Consider the following 24,680-nt stretch of genomic DNA (forward strand, 5'->3'; position numbering starts at 1 on the left):
AAATGTGTCAACCTAAACTATATAATCAGAGATGAGAGAAAGGAGTACATGGCTAGTCCTTGGAGGAGCTAATGCTAAGTCAGACTTCCACTTAGCCATTGAGTCGTCTTCCAATTTATCAAGAAGCCATTAAGATATCTGAAGTCTCTACTTGGAACACCATTAATATTTTTCAGAATGTCTCAGGATTCTCCTTTTTTCCACTGCACTCCACCTCAACAAATGGCCACCAGTCTGTTCGCGAGTAAGACTAACACAACTGTTACTATGATATGGACCTTGCTGGTTTCCAGATAGTTCCTGCTGGGAGCCCAGCTTTCTCTCTTGCCAATAGGCTCTATATTTCAGAATGGCTCAAGGTCTAGAAACTACACAGTGAGACTTCTGATCTGTGATAATGACAGCCTTGAGCCCATGTCCTCTGAGTCTAATCTGTAGCTTAGTTAGAACTACTATTTTCCTATTTATTTTTCTTCTAAATATGTATCTCATGCATTTGCCAGCACTCAAGCCCACTTGGAGCCAAGCTGTCTTTGCCAGGAGAGGGTAATAACGGAGACTTCCTTGTCTCTGCTGTTTAAGCCATATCATGCAGCACCAATTGTTTTGGAGACGTTTCATCCTGCTGCTCTAGGTTAGGCGTTCTACATCTGTTTGCAGCATGGGCTTTAGCCTTCAGAGAACTATCACTGCAGTAAACCACTCCCTTATCCACAACAGTCGTGATTAGAATTAGGCTTAGGTTGGCCTAGACTTTCTACTTTTAAGTGATCTTGTTAGCCTTTTGCCTCTGTCCTTGGCAAACGGGCATCCTCTGGGCATGGTTGTGGAGTACAGTCATTCAGTGGCTCTTCTGACCTTGGGTCATAGCTCAGTTACAGGACATGGAGTTGTTCCAGGAAGGCTGTGCTCCTGGACAGTGGCCTTTCTGCGGCAGGAACAGACCCTGAAGGAACTGACAGCAGAACTCTGTCCACTGACTATATCCCCTGGGGAAGGACGCGTGCTTTGTATGCGAGGTCGGGGCAGTGTGTCTCCACTTCTAACACCAGCTACAAAGAGTCTTTGTGTTGACGTTGTTATTTTACAAGAACTATTTGCAGAAATGAGAGTTACGTAAACCCTATGGGCAGAAGGGCTACTTTTGCACATTGTATACAGAAGCCTACAGAGATCTGCTTTCTTATTTTTACCTCTAGGCTTAGTATAAGTTTCTGAGTAATATTGCTCTCTGTTATATAAGTTGAAATCTTTTGAAACTTATCAATAGTCCTTATAAAGATCTGAGTTACAGGAGTTTCCTTAGGGGGTTCCATAACTGCGTGGTCCAACCACCTGCCCATTTTCCAGATGCCTGCAGCGAGCACAGTAAACCAGAATGCCACTTTAAATGGAGCCAGTATGGTATACTGTCCTCATGCAAGCATGTGACAGTTGTGTTCAGCTCTGTGCAAGGAGCCTAAAACGTTAATGTCAAGACGAAATTGTACTAATTATTTTGCTGTACCAGTTGGGTTTTGATGACATTGTTGGAGTGATGCATAGAACGGCCTCATCTCCAACTTAAGAGTTCTTAGTGATTTCCCATTATACTAAGAAGTGCACAATCCTCAACATGCTCAGTGATGGCTAAACACAATCTCATGCCATCCCCCTGCACTGCAGCTCAGCACCTTAAGAGAGACACCAGACACAGAGTAGGGAATCTCACAAGAACTATAACAAATTACATTGACCATCACTCAGCTGTATGTGTAAGAAAGTCTGACCCACAACGGTCTGGATATAGAATATGCCCAAGGGTCCTGATGTTTAAAGGTTGCTCCCCATTGTAGCCCTACTGGGTGGTGAAGACTATCTTAAGTTATAGAGTCTAGATCAGTGGTTCCTAACCTTCTTAACGCTGTGACTCTAACACAGTTCCTCATGTTGTGGAGACCCTCAACCATAATATTATTCTCATTGCTGCCTCATAACTGTAATTTTGCTGTTTTCATGAATTGTAATGTAAATGTCTAATTATAGAATATCTGATATGCAACCCCCGTGAAAGGGTCATTTGACCCACAGGCTGAGAACCCCTGGCCTAGGGGAAGGTCTGTAGGTCCCTGAGGGCATGCCCTTGAAGGTGCTTGTGGGACCTGAGCCTCTCCTCCTTCTCTCCTTTGCTTTCTCGCCTCAAGATGAGAGAGCATTGCTGCTCATTATCATCCAGTGATGCTTTCAGAAGCCCAGAGGGTCAGGTGGCCAGAGGGTTGGTTTGGAGTCTCCAAGACATGAACCTCACTGTGAGATATTTGATAGCTGCAGAAAGTGAACTAACTCGCTACCCTTCCCACCTTCCTTTCAGAAATAAACCACTACAAAAGCAAATGCAGGCTTTCCTGCTTTCAGAATTTTATGGCATTAACTTCAGCCTCATCTGTGGATGCAGGTATGTTCAGACATAATCCAAGAGCCCTGCTGTCAGTAGCGAGGTCTCACTACCTGGCTTCTATTGGGTGCCGGTGAGGGACGCTCCATATGTTCTCTTTCCCCATATGGTGTGGTCCATGAGGAAGACTTTCTCAAGCCCCTGGCCCCACTACCATCTGATGGACAGTCAAAGGACTGATCCATTACAAAATGCAAGCCATTCTGCCACCAAACACCAAGGTCTTGGTTGTCCTTGGGTCCTCCTTTGCTCTCTCCCAGGGGGACGTTCCCTGCTTAAAACTGGGCAGCTCTCTCTAGTTATGACAACACGTTGATGACTTCTGCTTGCCAGATACCACATCTGCCTCTTTACTGAATCTCTTTGGTAAAGAGCATCCCCTCCTCTCTCAAGCAGACACCATACAATTCTCTCAAATTGATGTACACTGCAGGAAAATCAGTACCTTGGCCCTGGCTCCTGTTGTCCTCAATGTTCAGATTTATATGCAGGTTCTGAGGGTTGCACTATGACACGTCTAAGCCCTTAGATTCAAAAAGTAAAAAAAAAAAAATGCATCTCAGCTTTGCCCACTAGCATTGGAAGGGGCAGCAGGAAGTGGGACCAGGGCCGGAGGGAGGGTAGAGTTGGCTAGGAAAATGTCTAATAGTCACAACTTGAGGTAAGAAAGGCAACTGATGATAAAATATCAAAAAGGCAGAACGCCAGGACACAAGTCACGTCCTTTCCACACTTTGCTCTCCTCAGCAGTCAATGCTCAGCCAGACCACAGAATGTTAAGGCTGGCTGGAGTGCACACGCTGCTCAGACCCTGTGTTATCGATTCACTTCCGGCTGTGTGCCAGGGTTCTCTTCCAGCCCATATAAAACTAATCAAATTAATGGATGCTGCTGCTGGTACTCATCAAATGTCACTGAAATATAACTCCTTCATGAATAATTCTAAACATTAACTCAGAGCAATTGATTATAAGAACCATGTATTTCAAACAGGAGGAGTAATTGATGTTGCTAACATGTAAATAGGCTTGTAAAAGAATCCCGAGTTACCAGCTATAATCAGTTCATTTGGGTTGAGAGCCCCTGACTGAGGTTTGTTTTCTCAACGGCTTCCGGAGGAAACGTAAAGCCTGCAAACTTGTTCATCATCTCCACCTCGCTGACCGGTTTTTGCCTGTGGAGTCACTGTGTGCTTTGATTCTGCATCCATACAATTAAAAACTGCTGGAAAAAAAATATGTCCTGTGGGGACGCTACATTTCCTTTCTTCTAAACCAGCAAGCAATTCTCAATCTATGGGCTATGACCCCTTTGGCGGGGTCAAATGACTTTCACAGGGGACACTTAAGATCAGGAGAAAACACAAACATTTATGTTATAAGTCACAACAGTAGAAAAATTAGTTATGGTGTAGCAGTGTAAATAACTTTGTGGTGGGGAGGTCACTACAACATGAGGAACTGTACTAAAGAGTTGTAGCACTGGGATTATTGAGAAACACTCTTCTAAAAGATGCACAGTCATTGGGTAGCTGCCTATACAATTGACCACAGTCAGCTCAGCCTTGGCAGGTTATAGTAGATGTGAACACCAGCACGTAGAGGGTGCAACAGCACGGTATCAGATACGGGTCTGTGGACTCTGGCCTGTCCACTCTGACCAGTGGATGTTTTTAAAAGCAATCTTATGTTTTTTTTTTTTAATGATCAGGTTTTTCAGTGTCCCCTTCATAGCACCCACCTTTCTGGTTTTACTGTGATACTTTCTTATAGTTAGATTTTTCTTGGGTTTGCTATTCACCTCCTACCTCTGCCATATTGTCATAGTTAGTTTTCTGTTGCTGTGGTAAAATGCCATGACCAAGGAAACCTGTAAAAAAAAAAAGCACTTAATTTTTCTTATGGTTTCAGCTGAGAGCTCACATCCTGATCCACAATCATACTGCAGGAAGCACACTATCTGGGAATGAAAGGTTTTTTGAACCCTCAAATCCCACCCACAGTGACATACCTCATTCAACAAGGCCACACCTCCTAATCCTTCTCAAAGAGTTCCATCAACTGTGTTACCAAGCAAATACATGAGTCTATGGAAGGTAGTCTCATTCAAGCCACCACATATATCAGATGCAAGGAATAAGCCCACTTGCCAATTTAAGCTATACAATTTGACCAGAAGAACCATATAGCATCCATCAGGGAGAGAATCGGAGAATATGGTAATGTTGTACTATTCAAGTGAGTCTCTCGTAAACATGTAGTTTCAATGTATAGTATCTGTTCAAGTTTTATTGAGTCAAGAAAGCTGATGTGTAATTTGTTCCCATATCCTAAATCATTATGATAATTGGGGCTAAATAGTATTACACACACACACACACACACACACACACACACGCACACGCACACGCACACGCACACGCACACACGCGCACACACACACACAAATGCTAAAGGTTCTATAAAGGGTAAGTTATATAGAAACTCAGTGAAAAGGTACTCACTCCTACATTGGAAGGTGGAGAAACATACAATACATATTATAATATACTTCAGTTGATTCAAAGGTTCATCTATGAAAAGAGGGGAATGAACATAAGACATTGAGTCAAAACAGAGCTGAGTAGTACTGTGGCTTTTTTGAACCGTAAAGAGTTGAAATGTGGCTGGGTGAATGGTACCCACAGTACAGGGAAAGAAAAAAAAAAAACACACCAAAAACCAAACAACAAAAAAAACCAAAAAAAAAAAAAAAAAAAAACCAAACAAACAAAAAACCAAGAGGACAAAGAAATCTGAGGGCAAGACAGGATGAGTAATACTGATTTTCAAGTCCATATTCATAGAGAACCGCTGATGAAAATCAAAACCCACTGAATCACAGCTCCCAGCATAAAACATACCTGAGTGCATTGCACAAGTGTGCTTCTGACTAGGAACTCCTAAGGCTTTTTCCTTGTCCACTGTGGGCACAAGGCTGAATGGCATTTCCCAGCATCCCTTGCAGGTATGTAGACACTACAATTGAGCCATGACAGGTAGAGCGCATGAAGTGGTATTCCACTCTTAAGTCTATTCCTGGACATCCTCCCTAGAAGCTGGCTCTCCCTTCCTCCTCAGCCATGTGTGTACATGGAAAACTCTAAGACCCTGAGGCTTCTGGAGTCCTGGAAATACAGCTGAGTCCCTGAAGAAAGGAATGGGAGAATGGCAGGTTGCCCTGGGAACACTCAGTTCAGTGCAACGTGGCAAGAAACGATTTCTGACTGTGTTAAGCTGTTGTCATTTTTGGAGCTGTATGTAGCTCTTGAAGAGATTGGTCACTAAATAAATGGTGTGCTAGGATGATATTTATACTTCAGAAAGTTGTTCTTCTGTGGACAAGGCTCGCACTGGACAAGGTGAGAGTTGGGAGGCCAGTTAAGGCCAGCTGTAGCTATGCTAGGAAAGCTGATGAGTACTGTGCAAGGCAGTGTTGATGGCCAATGTGATATGACTAGGTCAGTCAGTGAAGGTACCAGATAATGACATCTCTTCAACTGAGGACTGTTTGGAAAAGGAGCGATAGAGCATCACAATGTTTTGATATATATATATTTTCTTTTGACATTTGGTAAGATTTCCAAGATTATTATTTCTTTTTCTTTTTCTTTTTTTACCATTTTTAATTAATTTATTCATATTACATCTTGATTGTTAGCCCTTCCCCTGTTTCCTCCCATTCTTCCCTCCCTTCCACTTCCCCCCTTCTCCCCTCCCTTATGTCTGTGATTGAGGGAGACTTCCACCCCCTATATATGCTCTAAGATTATCGAGTCTCTTCTTGGTAACTTGCTATCCTTCCTCTGAGTGCCACCAGGCCTCCCCATCCAGGGGACATGGTCAGAAAAGGGGCACCAGAGTTCATGTGAGAATCAGATCTCACTCTCCACTCAACGGTAGAGAATATAGTGTTCGTTGGCTAGGTCTTGGTAGGGGTTCGAAGCTTACTGCCTATTTCTCCTTGGCTGGTGCCTTAGTTTGAGGAGGACCCCAGGACCCAGATCTGCCTGTCATAAAGTTCTTCTTGTAGGTTTCCAGGACCCTGTGGCTGCTTTATACACAATAGCCAGAACATGGAAACAGCCTAAGTGTCCCTCAGTAGAAGAATGGACTAAGAAACTGTGGTACATTTACACTATGGAGTATTACTCAGCTATTAAAAACAAGGAATTCCCGAAATTTGTGGACAAATGGATTGACCTAGAAATTATCATAATGAGTGAGTTCACCCAGAAGCAAAAAGAGACAAACGGTATATACTCACTAATATCAAAACACTAGTCCAAGGGATACGTCCCATGAAAAACTTTACTTACCAAGAAAGTGGGTCAGAGGAGAGGACATCCTATTGAGACTTTAGGCGAGAGTAGCATGGAAGAATGTTTTGGTATATTTTAAGCACTTGCTATTTATTCTCAAACTGAAGAACACAATTTGTTCCAAGATAATTTTATGATTATAAAAAAATTGAGTAATAGTCACGAAGTTGTATTTCTCCTGATTTCACCATTTTCCTCTCTCCCAAATTGTACAAAATTATTTCTCAGTAACATCTTAGGTATAGCTCTTTTCTATTGGGCTTAGCTTAGGGTCACTTGGAACACATAGGTAAAAGATTCAAAGCACATACATCTGTAAGCCATGTGGAAAACCATGATCCTGACTTTCAGTGTTATTTATTCTACAAAGCATTACACAGCTTACTGGAAACGTTGCCCCAGCTCCATGGGAGCTAGGGCGGGCTCTTTCTAGACAGTCAAGGCTGGTGTGACATTCTGATTCAGAAATGGTTACCTGGGCTGCGTGAAAACACAGCAGGAAGAGATAAAGGGCTGGACTCAGGTGTCTGTAGCAGCCCTTTAAATGCAGAGACATAGCGGTTGCACTTCAGGATTCGTGAATGGTGGTGGATTACTGATGAGATGAGAAAGTCCCGAGAAGAGACACTTGGAAAGCAGGAAGGCAATGATTTACAACTTCAGAGCCTTAGGAAATGCTGTAGAGCAAGCCCGGTCCAGCAGCTCTGAAGGATTACAACCATTGATTTCAGAGAATATGGCCACTTGCTTTAGGCTAAGGGATCTAAACATCTGTAAAAAAAAGAAAAAATTGAAAACGACTTAGATTTCAGCTTGTAGAGTTCAAAGCAAGAAACAGAGAGGGGAAACTGGGAGCAAACAGCCTAATGGTGTTCAAGGGCCTCATCAGCTGGGAGCTGCTGGCTGGTAAAGGCAAGCTGAATGGCTCTGCTGCGGGCTGGCCCTGTAGGGGCCTAAGAAATGTTTACCCCAGGCTCAGGGGTGTTTACCCCACCTCTGCAGGACATGCTGCTGTTCACTGGAATCTGCCATAGCCACAGTTTCCCTGATCCTCTTCAAAAGGCTGTGAGGTGTCCCCATCCTGAGATGAGAAGAAAGCACCTGGTGCTCACGGTGACATCTTAGCATCCAGTGGCAATTCTGTCAAAGGATAGCTTGTTCACCTTGAGAAGGGTATTTGGTGGTGTACACCTTTAATCCCAGCACTCAGGAGGCAAAGGCAGGCAGATCGCTGTGAGTTCAAGGGCAGCCTGGTCTACAAAACTAGTGCAGGATAGCCTTGTCTTGAAAAACCAATAAACAAACAAACAAATAAACTTTAAGTGCTCACTTTGAAATATTGTTATGGCCGGAACTTGCATTCAAATTGTTTCCTAGAACTAGTGATCGGTTAAATGGTTTTTCGCCATGAATCTATTCCTCTTCTGTCAATCACATAGGGGCATTCAGAACATTCTATCCTCCTTGAGAAAAGTGAAATCTTCAAGGAAACCAATTCCAGAGCTAGACAGTGCGCTGGTACCAATTCATGTCGTGGTTGTAGGACTGTGCTTAAGACATCTGGGAATGAACTCGCTGTGCCTTCCGTTTAATTCAGCCTTGTCTGTTTCAATCATGTGACTGGGTTTGTAAATTGCATCCCAGCAGGCTGCAGGAATTCCTGTTAAATACCTGCACTGTTAAGACTAGCCAGCAATCAAGCATCTTGTGTTTCTGTAACTGCCCCAACTCAAAGATCCTCTCTCTGTCTCTCTCTGTCTCTCTCTGTCTCTGTCTCTCTGTCTCTGTCTCTCTCTCTCTGTCTCTCTGTCTCTCTGTCTCTCTCTCTCTCTCTCTCTCTCTCTCTCTCTCTCTCTCTCTCTCTCTGTGTGTGTGTGTGTGTGTGTGTGTGTGTGTGTGTGTGTGTGTGTGTGTGTGTGTGTGTGTGCCCCTGTAATGGGAAAATTAGAGGGTCTGGAAATCAGACATCTGTTTCAAATCCTGACTCAGCACCCGGCTAGCTTTGTGATCTCGAGCATCTCGGTAAACATCTCTGACCCTCTGGTTTACTAAAGAGTGTAATTAACCCTGTTTACCTCCTATGGTGATGGTTAATTAGAGAATTGAATAAGGTAATTAATTTGCATATAGAAATTATTCAGAATGATAGTGTCATTAGCCTGACAATTGAGGGATGGTTTGGGTAGGAGTAATGAATTTATTAAGGTTGAGGTCACCTATAAAATTGTTACCATAATTCCAACTCCATGGCTGCTGGTAGTGACACACTTGCCAGCTGACTTTGCCTGTTTTTCCTTTAGCCTTTCTGAAGTATTAAATTTTTACTTTTTATCTTCCTCATCTCATATTACTCACTTACCTTGCTATATTCGCCTTCGGCATTTGTTTCAGAGAGTCTCTCTCTCCCCTCCCAGAGCACCAGGGGCAGACACAGAATGACTTCAGCACTAGCCAGTTCAAGAAACCAGCCAACCGCCATTTTATGTAACCCTTTTGACTGGGTATATTTTTCTGAATGTCTTACCTACACCTCAAGAGTGCTGGACTCACAAAGTATAAATGGTGACATCCCTTTTACAAGTCCTTTGCCCCTTCCTGTAGTTTTAAGTCTTGTGCATAGTAAAATTTTCATTTCATTTCTAAGATTTGGTTATAGCAACTATTAGCTGGTCTCCACCAACTGCCTTGCCTTCTCTTGCTATTGTGGATTCCCACGTCTTTCTGGTCATCTTCAGCAAGCTTTGTTTGTTCGGATGGTAATGAGGTACTAGGAGCTTGGCCTGGGTATGTACCGATTCCGTCTTCCCAACCCCTTGTACAGCGTATTTACAAGTTGAAGTAGGCTCTAGCCAGAAGAGTGACAGCTTATTGCCTGCAAGTCCGAGATAGTCTTCCTTGCTTGTGGGTAGAGCTGGCCAGAACACCACAGGCAGATTCTTTGAGACAAAGCTAAAGGAAATTGGGCCAGACAGAGCAATGGGTCAGGCTACTGTCTCAGCAGGAAAGGTCAACATTACCACAAAAACCTTCTATGAAGTTGCAAGACCATTAGTTGTCCTAATAATCCAGTTGGCATCATGGGGTATCAGTTAAAAGTGATTTATCACCATTGTCTTTTTCATATTTCGTATTGGGTCATGTTGGTGACCCAGAGGGCAGTCAGATACTGCAGTGGGAGGTTTATGAGGCCCTAGGGTGACATAAAGCAGGTTGACCCCACCTCTGCCTTCACAACTGAGTGCTTAGAGAGTTTCTACACATTAGACTGAAATCTGACACTGTGGGGATTGATTGACCCGCAGGGAGAATAGAGAAGAAATCATTCTTAACAGCCCTAGTCAGTCAGTGGTGATCTTAGATGCTAAATGGAAAAGGAACACAGTAAGTAGCCGCCATGTAGAGAAAATGCGTGACTAGCTCGGGTTTTTTGATACAAATGGCCGTGTGGCGGTGAGGGTTATTTCTAAGTGTATATTATCAGGCCTCAATTCATAGTGTTTATTTCATTTTCCAATTAAACTGCTAATGAAGTACTCTATAAATGTGAAATATTAAATTGTATAAAATTAGTCCGAATTCTGCACTGCATGGAAAATACTGTAATTACAGAATAGTGGGAATATAATTGTTTAGAGCCCTCAAGTGTCGTCACTAGAATTAAGGCATCACCATTTTTATACTTTCAAAATTATTAGCTGATGGTTTTAAATGTTAAATTTAACTCTTCAAATTCTCTCTCTCTCTCTCTCTCTCTCTCTCTCTCTCTCTCTCTCTCTCTCTTAACACCCTATTAAAAGCAAACTATTTGGTATTCAGAAAGATCCTCAGAGACATGCATAGCCTGCTGCTGTCTGGCTCAGGGTCCAGAATTAAATGTGAATGCATGGCATCTTAATGTTGAGTTCCTTTCCCTTTACAGTCTTTCCTTGGTAGACACAACATCTAAAAGGTGTAGGGAAGGGAGGAGGGGCCTCTGAGTAGATGGCCGGCACACCCCAGGACATACAGCTGGGTAACTAAGGCCTCAGCAGCTTCAGATCTTGCTGGATTATTAAGATATCATCCCTGAAGATTATTCTACTTGGTCCTGAGTGTACGTGAACATTAAATGTATTTTTTCGTAAGCAACAGTCTTTCTAGACACTTCCTCAGAATGCAAAATCATCGTGCTTAGGGTTTATTATTATTATTTTTGTCTATCTTATTTCTCTAATTTGATCACCTCATTAAAACATTTCCTTTAATATACCCACATAACAATTAAAAATATCCATATGAAGAATAAACATCTACTTTTAAGATCAATTTTCTTAGGAGAAGAATGATTTTTCAGAATTAATATAAGTATGGCTCCAGGTAGCATTATTTACTTGTCCCAGAGCTAACAAATCAATTATGTAGGCTGTGCAAATTTGGCTAGGGATACCTCATGTTAGAATAACCTGTCTCTGGCCAGGGTTGTCAGCAGTTACTACAATTAGCTTGTCCTCTCTATTTTCAGTGCCAGAGATATTTATGATTCTAAGTGCACTATGCATGGCTATTAAAGGCAAAAGAAACAGCAGGGGCATGGTTCCAACTGCTTAGTAAACAATTATAGCAAGATGTTTATTAAAGCTGGCTCTCAAGTGACAGATAAATGCATAGTTCTTTTCTGCATTCTAAATTCGGCATGTTGCACGCTCAAAAGCAGATCAAAACAACAGAGATTTTTTAAAAAGTCATAAAGACAAAACACAACAGTGTCGGTATGTGACAGGAAAATAAATAATTCACCTTAAAAAATTATCTCCCTCCAGTTCCCCAAGAAACATGTAACTGTAATTCATGAAATAAAATTAAAAGCAGTTTAGGAATATACCATTTGTTACCTTGCCTGGAATCAAGCTTTTAAAAATCCATTTAAATAGGTTTTTGTTAAGCTGGGGCGTGATTGGATCCTTTAAACAAACAGACAGACAAGCAAAACAAAAACTACATCACATAATTACTGGCATATAATTCTTATTTATTAATGTGCGGTGTTTACATCTTTTAAAAAAATGAAACCCAAACAAAAATGCACATACACAAAAGACATTAAACAGACCCTCGTACAGTATTTTCTACCACATGAGGTTTCCGTGAATGACTTGAGAATTCTCTTGTTCAACATTGGTGTAAGCTTTCCCATTTTCACTGTGCAGAACCATATTTACCAAGAAAATGTACAGAATTATAGACAGTGGGCTATGCAGCCTTCACATGATTACAACTTTAATTCCTTGGTATTCTAGGACTTTGTGGAAACGCCAATAAATTTGAGAGCTCACTCAAGTGTTCCTCTTAACCTTTGTTCCCAAAGGAAAAGGGCAAGACTATTAATCAGGCAGCAATTTATCTTTAATTAGGAAACATAATTAGGTATTATCACCTAATTGCAATTAGTGGTTGGAGAAAGTCACATCTCGTGAGCAATGACCCATGTTGGATTGCGGTTCTCCTCTCACTGGATTTTACATTTGTATTTATATTCAGCAGCTAGCCAATAAAATTCAAAAGGCAATCACTGTGCTTCTCCGCAGGCCAGTGTCAAAGTCACCAACTTTGCTGCTAAAGAATAAACCAAGACAACTTTCTATAGCCACAAGTCAGCTATATGTCTGTTTCCTGCTCAGACATCAAGTGTAAATCAAAAATAATTGTATAAAAAAATCCCACGTGAAATAGACTGGAGAGTCATTCTACACTTCATGTCTGGTACAGTTAAAAACAGTTTAATGTCTCAAGGCACCACTATGGTTGGACATCAGATACATGGGTAATCGGCTAATCTACCTCGCTACTGTAAAGTCAGTAAATAGCTTGTGCAGTTGTGAAAAGCAATCTCTAGAGGACCGTTAAACATACAATAGGCACGTGTATCATAATACAAGTAGAAAACAATGAGTCTAGAAAGAGCATGTTGAGCACCGTTGTGGCATTGTTTGTATTTCCTTACCTAACGCTATGTAAACCTGGCATTTACAAAATGAAAGACTATGACTTTGAAGTTACACTCGGGGTTGCTTTTTGTGCTATCTTCACCTAAGAGACTCTAGTTCGTCCGCCTACTCGGGGAGCTTGCTGGGTCTTGGCCAGCCTCCATTGCGTTGGTAGACTCCTTCAAGTGCAAGGTCAGGTTTTCCGACGATGTCAGATGGGAGGAGTTGTAGACGATCTCGTTAAAGTCGGACCGGATACAAACCAGGGGAGGGTCATTCAGGGGGTCTTCCACAGACACCTGGGTGTTCTCTCGGGTGATTCCCATGTCTTTGCTGTGTTCGGAGGGGGATTTCCTTTTCATGCGAGTGTAGGTCTTATCTTGGTTCTCCATGCCTTGCTCATTTTTCAAAAACCGTCCGAAGAACCAAATGAAGAATCCAAACCACACAAAAGCTATCAAGCTGGGAACAAACGCCAGACACTTGACGTCAAGGCTAGCCCCTGTGAACCTGCTGTGCAAGAACATGTCTCCCTCGACGTAGGTTTTGTTAGTGTGAGGGTCAGTGTGGTTGGATCTCCATTCCCAGGACAGCTTGGTTCTGTTCAAATCCTTTAGGCTTTCAGAGTCCTTCACTGTGTATATCTTCTGCCCCGGGCCAATATACTGTCCGTATTCATGGGGCTTATAAAATATTTGGTTCTTCCACATATTGAGGTCCAAAATCAAGACGAGGAAGATAATTCCATAGTTAAACCATTTACCTGCATTTAAAAGAAAATCCTGAATTAGTCAAATGTTGATAAAATTGGAATAGGGTTTTCCCCATTAAAATAAAGATAATAGTACAATAGTATAAATTGTTGAAGAACTGGAGATGTTGACAATTATTGAAAGTGCAATGCAATCAAAAGTGAGTTGACTCGAACTTCAAGAGTAGGTCTCCAAGTAATGTGAGATTTTTCTGTAACATGATTAAATCTCTTTATTTTTACATGGACCATGGCTAGATTCAAAGTTAGTTTAGGTTCTTCTCTGGAATAGTTTAATTAATGGTTAAAAAAACCCAGCTCTAATGACATTTTTAACGAAAGTCCAATATATGATTGAATATTTCTTACTGTTTCATAATTAGGTCTGGAGAAGAAATAAATCATCTCACAATGCGAGCCACAGTAGGATGTCAATTGAATTCACACTGCTGTTTGTAAGGGACTTGGTGACTAAACCATTAGTTGATTTGGTTCCAATCAATAACCTCTGAGCATTCATTTCAGGACTTTAAAAATTCACCCCAAATGACCATTGAAAAAATTGCACTTATGAAATATACAACCAAAAGCTAATAAACTACTGCCAAGATATAACCTAGAGAGAATTTGATCACTATTATTTCCTCTTAATATTTAAAATACTATATATGAACCAGAGAGACAGCTCAGTGGTTCAGAGTGCATCATACACTCACAGAGCACCCGAGTTTGGTGCCTAACATCCATGTCACACAGCTCAAACAGCTTGCAATCCAGTTCCAAGTGCACTCTGATCTCCACGAGCATCTTTATTCACAAACATGCACATACACATAATTAAATATATTTAATTAAATATATATATATATATATATATATATATATATATATATTGTTGTTTAGTGATATGTTACTGAAATACATCTGCACAGGGAAACTATGTAGAAAATTTGTAAGGGATAGTAGGTCCTATTACAGTTGTTGTCATTTCTAGCACGTTCTATAGTATCAGGTATACTATAATGACATTAGTATCTCCCTTGAGTTTGTTGTAGCAAATGGTATGATACATATAAGAGACTAGGGAAGGTATAGTAATAATTTCCAGGACCATGCCCACATGGATTACTAATTAGAAGGCAATAGCACTGAGCACCATGAAGTTCCTCCTTCACATGGCTGTGCATTTTGTACATTGTGCAGCTTCTAGGAAAGAAGTTTGTGATTGAAAATACCTGTGTGCACATCATTGGGTCCTGTAATATGTAACGTTGAGGGGGATTCATCCTGCTCTAAAATCCACCTGCTATTTGATTTAGGTTACTTGATTAAATGCTTTAAAGCCCCACCCCACCCCGTTTCCTTCCATGAAGAAAAAAAAGTATTTCTTGAAGTTAAAATTTCATGAGCTTATTAGATGCTAAGCACCATGCCTTGTAGATAATGACTCAGTCATTTAGAACACTAATTGTTAGTGCTAGCATCAAAATTTTGTCTGACTGGTGACAATTTCTTTGTCTAAAGGAGAAGTTGCCACTTTCTGTGTATTGAAGAGTTTAGTTAAAGGAACTAATAGTGCTTACATTTTTGTACTTTGATGTTTTTGTAGCTTGGTTTTTTTTTTTTTTTAATGGTTGATTATCAGTGTGACCATGTTTTAGTCTTGAAGCTCTAGGGGCTGACTTCACCATATATAAACACAATGTTCCCAACTTTCCAAGTTATTGTCGGATCTCATGTGCAAAAACTGGAATCAAATTCAAAGGTTCACGGTGTCATTAACTGCCTACTGAGCTCCCAGACAGTGTGCAGCACACACCACCAGACAGTGAAGACACAAGTTCCTACCTTTCAAGGGGAATGCCTCATCTTGCTGTGGGAACAGGACAGAGATATAACAGGAAAGCTTAACAGATTGCATTTGAGAGATGTTAATGAGGGATACAAACTATGAATGCAATAGACAATGAGAGCGTGAAATAAGGGCCAACGAGGATTTCTTCAGGAAGGACTTCGGAGGAAGCAGCAACTCACACGGTAGCAATTCCTACGGTCCTAGAGCAGGAAACAGGGCTGAGAAGTTTGAGGTGTTTTAACTTTTTTGTTGTTGCTGGTGGTGTCTTTTTTTTTTTTTTAAGTTAATACTTGTATTGTGCTGCCAATAGAATGCCTTGCTGAAAAGAATGAGTTGCTGGAGAAAGATGAGCTGAGAAAAAGAAAAGGGAAAAGTGTGGGACATGTGACAGGAAAAGAAAGGCAGGAGAGGAATGAGAGACAGGAGGAACATGAGAGCTCAGAGTCTCACCCAGTATGAAGGGGCACTTACCTGCTGCTGCCACAGCAGCACAGAGTACAGCGCTCTCTAGAGCGCTGTTGTGGGCATTACACGCGTTCTTTGGTTATAAACTACATGAGCTACAAGGCTGGACTGAAAGGCAGAGCTAAGGGGTCTCTAGGCTTTACCTTAGTGGACCTTAGAGAAATATCTACTACTTGGTTCTATTTAAAATGAAACCACGAAAAGCAAAACCCAATAGAAAGAGTTCCTTGTTTCTAGGATGACTAGCCAGAGTTATCACCACTCCCGAGTTGGGGAGACTCACAAGAGCTGATCATGGGGTTAATGACGGATGCTTTCCATATAGCTAGACACATGCTTTGTATATGTTAATGAGCAAAGAAAAATCCAATTAATTAATAGTAAATATGGAAGTGAGTGGACATTGACCAAACTAAACGGGAACGCTGGAACCCAGAGAACCATTTCTCTTATGTTTCTGAGTTTTTTGTTTTTTGTTTGTTTGTTTTTTTGTTTTTGTTTTTTACCCTTCTCACAGTGCTGGGTCAGTCTCACACTTGACTCATATACCAGTGCATTTTTAATGTTACTTCTCTGGTGGCATGGAATACAGGGAAGAAGATGAAAACACGCTGCCTAATATGAGCCTCATCCTCTTCAGCAATCTGTGAGAGTGAGTGCCATGGTGACAGAGCCAGCCTCACTCTGAGAACAAACATAGAGGATTCCATCTTGGATAGCCAACTTAGCCTTTCCTTGTCCACCATTATTTCAGTTTAAATGTGAGATAAAGAAACTAGTTTTCTGATTCTGCCTCTTCTTCCCACAAAACCCTACTTACGAGCTGTCGGTAGAATCCTACTTATGTATTCTGTGAACTGGAGAGTAATCTAAGTTTACCTCTCTCAGAGGATTGTGTGTGTGTATGTGTGTGTATGTGTGTGTGTCTGTGTGGATAAAATGAGAGGTTACCTTTGAAAGTTGTCTGAAATATATTGCATTTGCCAAAAAAAAAATGTAGCACAATATTATTTCCACCAATTTATCTTCCTTATGTTGTCCATCTGGAGGGGCATAAAAACACAGGAGTGTTGTAACAAAGGCATTTCTATGCTAAAGGCTATCATGCCTTTGTCGTTTTGATAAACTATCATCAGCTACTGAGCACTGGTATCTACAGATCACATAGGATCGGCTTGTCCACTCACAGAGATAATAGCTCTGAGAAGAGTGACTTCATGTAAATAAAATTGGAGGCCAACAACAGGTATGCTGTCTCCGCCTCTCCACCAATGTTGGGAGCCCACATAGGAACAGGAGATGCATATGGCAGTCATTGGAGTATGGCAGGCTCCCTGAGACACACAGCATCAACACTTTGGAGATGTTTATTTCACAGTGTTTACTTTTAATGTCCTATGTATGTAACAATACTGTTCCGTTCTTGCCAAGGCTATACAACTAAATCTTGATGAAGCTGAAAGAGTGGGAAACATGGCCTTTTGTGTTCTTTTTTTGTTTTCAACCCCCTGACACGGTCTCCGGTCCATTTGTATATTTGTATATGGGAAGGAGATCCATCATTAACCATCCATCCTTTTATTTGTGACACAGTGTCTGGTTAACTTGGTAGTGCTTTTTCCACCTAAGAAATTCCTTGGCCCTGTGAGATGTGATATCTATAACCCAAAGTCAAGCAGTGCAACCTCAGTCTCCTGGCTTGGTGTTGTTGTGTGAAGTGGTGGGGGGTGTTGAACTGTGCAGTCCTTAAGGTTTCTTCCCAGCCCTAAACATCTCTCTGGTTAAATGTTGTGAAATGAACATCTCCAAAGCATTAATGTTGTAGGACAAGCCAGAAAAATCTCCAATTAGTGAAAACAAACAAAACAAAAAACAACAAAACAAAACAAAACAAAACAAAAAAACCCAGACAAATACAGTATTCCAATGAGGAAAACCGTACTTAAAAATGTGTACAGTTTGAGAAACACTGTCATAAAAAGTAAACTTTAGTCTCTGAAATGGCCCGTATGAAAGTATGTAAGACAAAAGAGGACCAAACAGAAAATGCTTCCACATCCTTTTCCCACGTGTGCTGTTGTGAATACGTGATCAACAGTAGCTGGAGCGTTGGAACTTCCACATTAATCATGTGAGCGTGTTTGCATTCCCCCTGATGTTTCAATGGCATAGCATAATGCAAATCAGCAAGGAGGTAGGACAGAATCCATACATTATTTCTATTAATCTCTTTGTTGAAATAGCTCGCAGTCTGCTTTAATGAGAAATCACCGCATGATGTTGGCGGGGTTACCCCTGTCTTGTAGTTTGTCATTTTAATGAATCTTATTGATTGTCAAAAATGATACTGTAATGGAAATGTTATCTTTTTACTTTGTGGGGGATTATGGAATCCATGGATATGTAATTTTAAAGGAGTCTTCATTAAATATCACCCCCATTTAAGACACAAATTGACAATAACTGGGGGAAAATATTGCTTTTTTTTTCAGTTGAGGAAGAAAAGCTACAGAGTGATGATATTTGTAACATATAATGAACAATTCATGTTTGCAAATATGTCTAAAATAATTCCAATCATGTACTCACTGGAGTTGCCAGTTGACATTGTAATACAGCTATTCTGTAGATGTCTCTCTTGCCCAGATGTATAGGGCAGGCATTTGTAGCATTCACACTGCCTATTATGGATGCCACGCAACATCTATCATGGGGTAGTAGGAAGCCATGGCCTTGAAGAAGATGATGAGTGCTGGACAAAATAATAATAATAATTGCAACTATTGAGCCTTGTTCATCGCCGAAGTACTTTTCTTCCAGACAAAACAATAAAACTGGACTTATTAAGTTAGCACATCCCTAGGCCTCTTCCCAGGTGACTTAGGGATGTAAAGAAAACATGTATGTGCTTGGGTCAAAGGGCCTCCATTTAGTAAACTGAGAGTCTGTACTTACTAATTTATGAATGGTTTGTAATTTTGAGCTGATAAAGCGTGTATATGTTTACTAATTTATGAATGGACTTTTAAGCTGATAAAGTGTATACGTATTTAAGGCCTAAGTGCTTCTATTGTCATTGATTCTTTTGGGAAGCAATCTAATGTGACAGGCACAAGTAAAACTTGGTAGATCACTTTGTAATGACAAAAATAAAAAGAGGAGGCAGCTGATTTATGACAAATTTGATTTCTGTTCATCTATGACTTTGCTAAGATTTAAGGACTATTGTTTTTAAATTACATGTATTATCTATAGGCCTGGCTAGCAATCGATCAAGACACAGACACTTGTTATATTTTAAAATAGCCTTAGTTAACCTGGGGCAGGACAGATATCAGTCCTTAAAAGTACTTCCCATAGTGGGACAGGCATGGGATCCCTGCCTCAATCCCGTGCCATCTGCTTCTAATAACTTCTATCAAGCTACCTCCCATCCGTAATCCCAAATACTTGCTCATGTTCTTCATCTGGGCCGGATTCTCCATCCACGCCACCTGCCATGTGCTTCTCCTCCAGCTAACCCATGGCGGCCTTCCTCTCTTCACTTTAGGTCTCTCTCCTTCCTCCTCCTGGCCCTCCTTCTTTCCAGAATTCTTTCTTCTCCTAGCCCCACCTACCTCCTTTGCTCTGCCCAGGTGGGATGGCTTTTTATTAATTAAGTGAAAGGTTCACAGAGACAACAAGCAGTAAGTAGCATCAAATACATCAGACCATCCCCCAACAAGGGACAAAGTCATTCACATTTCTGCATCTCTTAGATCCTATCTTTTTTTTTTTAAATGTTAACTTTAAATGTCTGTGAGTCAACTTATAAACTGTGAAATGATTTGTTCCCCCCTCCAAAAAAAAAATATAAAGAATGATTTTGAGAGTTTTAAGTCAAATGCCTACTTTAGTTATGTAATCAATTCTAGGCTACTGTTAGAATTGATACCATGTGGGAAGTTCAGAGAAGCAAAATATTCATGTTTGGAAATTATACTTAATTCTATATTTCAGTCATTGCTCTTGATGGCAATTGAAGGCAATTGAAGAAGGATGCATGAGTTGTATTACAAAATGGTTTTATACACAAATGAAGCCTAGGCAGCTGACTGTGTAGGAAGGCTAGCTCCGGTCCTGCCGGGCTCTGGGGAAAACAAGCATGGCCTTGGATGATGATGAGTTTTAGGCAAATAGAATTGCTGCTTTATATGAAGGAGACATAGTTCGTTTTTAGACCTATACAAGTGTACTGAAATAGATATTGCTACAAGAGATGTTTGGGGAAATTCTTGGCTGAGAGTGTAGAAAAAGGTCTCTGTGTACCTCGGATAAATGTCCTATCTTCGGAGTGGATCGTATTTCCTTATAATGAGCCTCTCACTGGTTTTGTCAGACAGACTGTCATCCCGCGTGGGTCACTGTATCCCCCCTCCCAGGACTTCCTATCATCTGACTGGACACAGGAGTACTCCTTAAGAAAACAATTTCTAGGAACTCATTTGCTAAAAATCACACATCTATGGAAATAAAACAAAGGGCCTCTGCCCCATTATCTTTCCCATCCTCACCGTTGTGTGGCACCTGTGCCCTCACATCACCTGGGAAACAGAAAAGAGAACATAGATGCTACAGAGGCTTGTTTACTTCCACATTTTCATTTTTGCCGAAAGGGTTCCCGTGGGCATCATTGTACCAACAGTGTGAATTCTCTCTTCGCTGCTGCTACATAAGCCTTCCTTCTGGCTTTCCCTGCAACTCTCCCCCCCACCCCCGCTTAATTTACTCAGATGATGGCCACCAATGGGACACTTCTTTTGTGTGACTGGGATGACAGATGGCAGAGCTTCCTCTGAGACTGGCGTTAATAGGACTCAGAGGAGGCTGGAGACTTAGTTGAGAGGCCATCCCTTCTTGCCTCTAGAGACTTCGTCCACTGTATTTTTAAATCCATCTATGCACACATCATAGGTAAAGAGAGACAGAGAAGATGGAAGCATACAATGCTTTTAGCTTTCAATTTAAGAACAATGGACTTGGCCTAAAGGTACCAATGTGCCTTAATTGCTAACCATTGTCCTCTTTGTTGCTGACTTAAAATTCCAAGAAAAAGTATGTTTTGACACCCACTTGGATAGAGAGGACTATTTTTATAAGCAATACCCCAGCTTGGAAAATGAAAGCTCATACATACTGTAGCAAACCATCTGTCAAGGGGGATCCAGATGAGCTAAACAGATGCAATAATTCAAGTTATTTCTGACATGCATAAATAAAGCTAGCTTAGAGTCAGCATTAAAAATTACTCCAATCCTAAATGCTTTTAAAATGTCAATGAGAATTCATCAGTGTCAGAAAACCTTTTACATAGGAGTATTTCCTTAGAAGGCAGCATGTTCCCTTCTTAGCCTTCTTCTTCCTGGAAACACAAGGATTGAAGGCAACAACAGAAAACAAAATAGTTGTAAATGGTGAAAAAAAAAAACCTCTCAGGTTACCCAATGATGGGATTAAATAGGGAACAAAAACTCTGTATGAATGGAATGCCGCGTGTGAAGCACAAACAGTGAAGGTTGTACTCTGCATGCTACACGGTAGATCGCGCCTTGAGTGCCATGCACTTATTCAGTAGTTTGAGTTTTATAACAAGGTGTAGGATTTGTTCCTTTGCTATCCTCATGGAACATATAAGACACCAGGCTCTTCGAGGCTACAGAACTAGATGAGAGCCATAGCAACAGCGTCAGAGTCCACTTATCAGGGTTGTATGGATTTGCCTCAGGACATACTTAATGTTTGATCTAGTTCATAGGCATATAATAGCTTGGGTCCAGGATAGACTCACTGCTTCTCTTTGGAGAGCTTTCACTACCCTCACACAGGTTCTTCTAGTATAAAACAAACACAGGCAAATAATGCACGAGAGGAGTCTATTGCCGCGGTGGTGAGTAGGCGGCAGGCTGCAATGTCCCTTTCTGTTCTGGCTCCTGCTTCTTTAATGGTCACCTTCCCAGTCATAATCCACATTGAGTTATGTTACATTGTGTACCTTATAGTTTTTGGAGAAATCTACCATGCACCTTTCTACTGGCCATGTCATTTCTCTGAAGTTCTCATGATACTCATTAGCTTTTGTTAACAGTTGCATAAAATGTTCCACCTTCATTTCTGTTGTTACGATAAACATATGGTTAATTTAGCTCATTATCTGAGGTTATAACCCATCATTATGGGTAAATCACAGTGGTAGTGATGTAAGTCAGTTAGTTGGTCTACCTCGGTCACCGTGAAGAGGAGAGAGAAGCAAGCACACATATACTGCCTGCTTGCTTATGCTATGGTGCTACTTTTCTTCAGTCTTTCCTTTATAGCTCAGGCCATTGAAATGGTGCTGCCTTCTGGGTTGTGTCTTCCAATATCAACCAACAATAAAGAACATGCCCTGTAGATATTACCATGGACTAACATGATGTAAATAATTCTTCCTTGATTCTCCCTTCCCTGGTGACTTTCTAGATTGTGTCATGTTGACAGTCAAGGCTAGCCATCACACTACACCTCTTGCCAACTTAACATACAGACATATCACTTTTAAAACTATACTCTTTTACCTGTTGTCTCTAAGGTCTCATGTTTATTTGTAATATAAAATACCATCCTTCTGAGTTACGTGTCTGCTATTGTGAGAAAACACCATGACCAAATATGACTTACAGAAGAAAGAGTTTATTTTTTGCTCATGGTTTCAGAGGGGAAAAAAATACACCAGGTGAGGAAGCATGGGAGCAGGCTCCAGGAAGGAAAAACTGGAAGTACATATCTTTGGCAACAAGCATGATGCACAGAGTGTGAACGAGAAGGGAAGAGCTAAATATTCTCAGTGCCTTCCCCAAGTGCATGCTTCATACAGCAAAGCCAATCCTCCTAAACGTTCCAAAACACCACCCCTTTGTAGCGCTCTTTCTTTTATGGCTCTACTTTCTTTGGGGTGTTTAGGTCTCAACCTCCCTTCCAACCTCCCAACCCTGCATAGGAGTGAGAAGGTTGGTGGGGAGAGGGAACCCCTTTACTTCTCCCAGCTCTTAAGGGTCAATTGTGTTCTTTTGGGCTATACCCAAACTCCATCAACAGCAGACACAGCCAGCAGTCTTCTCCAAACCACGGAATCTCAAGCGTTTCTCTCTGTCTGTCTGCTCCAAATCCAGACACCATCAGTCCCTGGTGTCTTCAAATTGCCACATGCCACACGGAAAACCAACACCGCACACCAAGCCCCACGCTCTCTCTGTGCTTTTATTTATATCCTCAAAGCCCTAGACCACGCCCCTCCCCATGCTGCACAAGGAAGGCCATTACCAGCTGGCAAAAGCCCCGCCCCACACAAGACAATCAACAGGTGTAGACAAGCTAAAACTCAAACTAAAATCCCACATTTGGGAATAGATCAAAAATATATTCACATAACACAACAAAATTTACAAAGAAACCAAAACTTCCATTGCGGCCAACTGGGAACCGAGAGTTCAAATACCTAAGCCTACAGGGGCCATTTCTCATTGGCCCACGTAGTCTCGATACTGTATCACAATCAAAATAAATTCAGTTCAACTTCAAAAGTCCCCTTTGTCTTTCACAGTCTCAACTCTGTTTAAAAGTCCAAAGTCTGTTGAGACTAAAAGTAATTTCTGTTTGTTTGTTTGTTTGTTTGTTGAGACAGGGGTTTTCTGTGTAGCCTTGGCTGTCCTGGACTTGCTTTGCAGACCAGGCTGGCCTCAAAATTCAATCTTCTTAATGAGTGGCTAATACTCTGGTGTGCATACATGCCGTATACTTGTATACTTTTTTAGCCATCCGGTCACTATGCAGACATATAGACATTGTGAGTATGCATACTGTCACAGGTATGCATATAGAGACATTTAAGCATGTGTGACTTTGCCTCCTTTGGCTGTACAGAAGGGCATAGCAGAGTCAGACCATATGGTAGTTCTGTGATTAGACTGATTTCCCTAGTGACTTCTTCCGTGACTTTTCCTGGGCAGATATAAATAAACTGTCATTTAATCCATAAAGAGATGGTATCAACAGACCAATGAAAAGATTCTAAATCTGGCTTGGGGGGGGTCAACTACTTTATTGGGGTTATGTACAGAAATACAAATGATCTATAGGCAGCTTGAGGTGGCTATTCTTGGCGTCAACTTGACTACCTCTGGAATTAACTAAACCTCGAGCAGCTAGATACCTGTGAGGGCCTGTTTTCTTAACTAAGTCATTTGAAGTGGGAAGAACCACTTATAATCCACAGATCTTTTCACGTGGGTAGATCCACTTTTAATCTGGACCACAGCCTCTGCCAACAATATGGAAGAAGGAAGCTTGCTCTCTTTGCCTGTCAGCTCTTGCTGTCACTGGCAAGTCTACTTCCTCACTGTCATCCAAGGCTTCTTCTTCAGGATTCTGACAAATACTGAAGACCAGCTGAGACATCCAGCCTTCTGTTGGGAGACAGTCCTGTTCCTCTAGAGAGCCCTAATGAATAGGCAGCTGCATCTCCCGAGAAGTTCCTTTATTGACAGCTACCAGGTACCACACTAAAAAAAAAATTGCTACTCTAGTTGTCGGCTTACCTCTTACTAACTTTTAGTGCACTCCTTTGGGCTCCAAAGGGCTTAGGAAGCCCCCACTTCTCCAGCCTTGCTATCTGTAGCACACACAGCATCCTTCTTAGCCAAGAAAGAAGAAAGTATACCTATAGACAATGTTGGTGAGCAGCAGCATCTTCCTGAGTACAGTCTTCAGCCTCCCATCCCAGGTTGGCTTACTGCGTCAGAACTGTTCAGAAAGTGATGGGGCTAGTACCCACCAAT

At 41.3% G+C, this 24,680-nt stretch overlaps 1 protein-coding gene across 1 annotated transcript in view; it reads right to left on the minus strand.

Moving 5' to 3' along the window:
• Nucleotides 1-11,781: 11,781 nt before the first annotated feature.
• The window catches only part of TMEM117 (transmembrane protein 117), a 415,577-nt gene continuing 402,678 nt past the window's right edge, over nucleotides 11,782-24,680 (minus strand). Inside the window, exon 8 of the mRNA XM_084749248.1 lies at nucleotides 11,782-13,520. Coding sequence (XP_084605374.1) covers nucleotides 12,871-13,520 — 650 coding nt within the window. The 3' untranslated portion in view covers nucleotides 11,782-12,870. The remainder of the gene's footprint in view (nucleotides 13,521-24,680) is intronic.

This window comes from Acomys minous, assembly GCF_964271855.1.
Source record: "Acomys minous genome assembly, chromosome: 12".
NCBI classification, from domain to species: Eukaryota; Metazoa; Chordata; class Mammalia; order Rodentia; family Muridae; genus Acomys; species Acomys minous.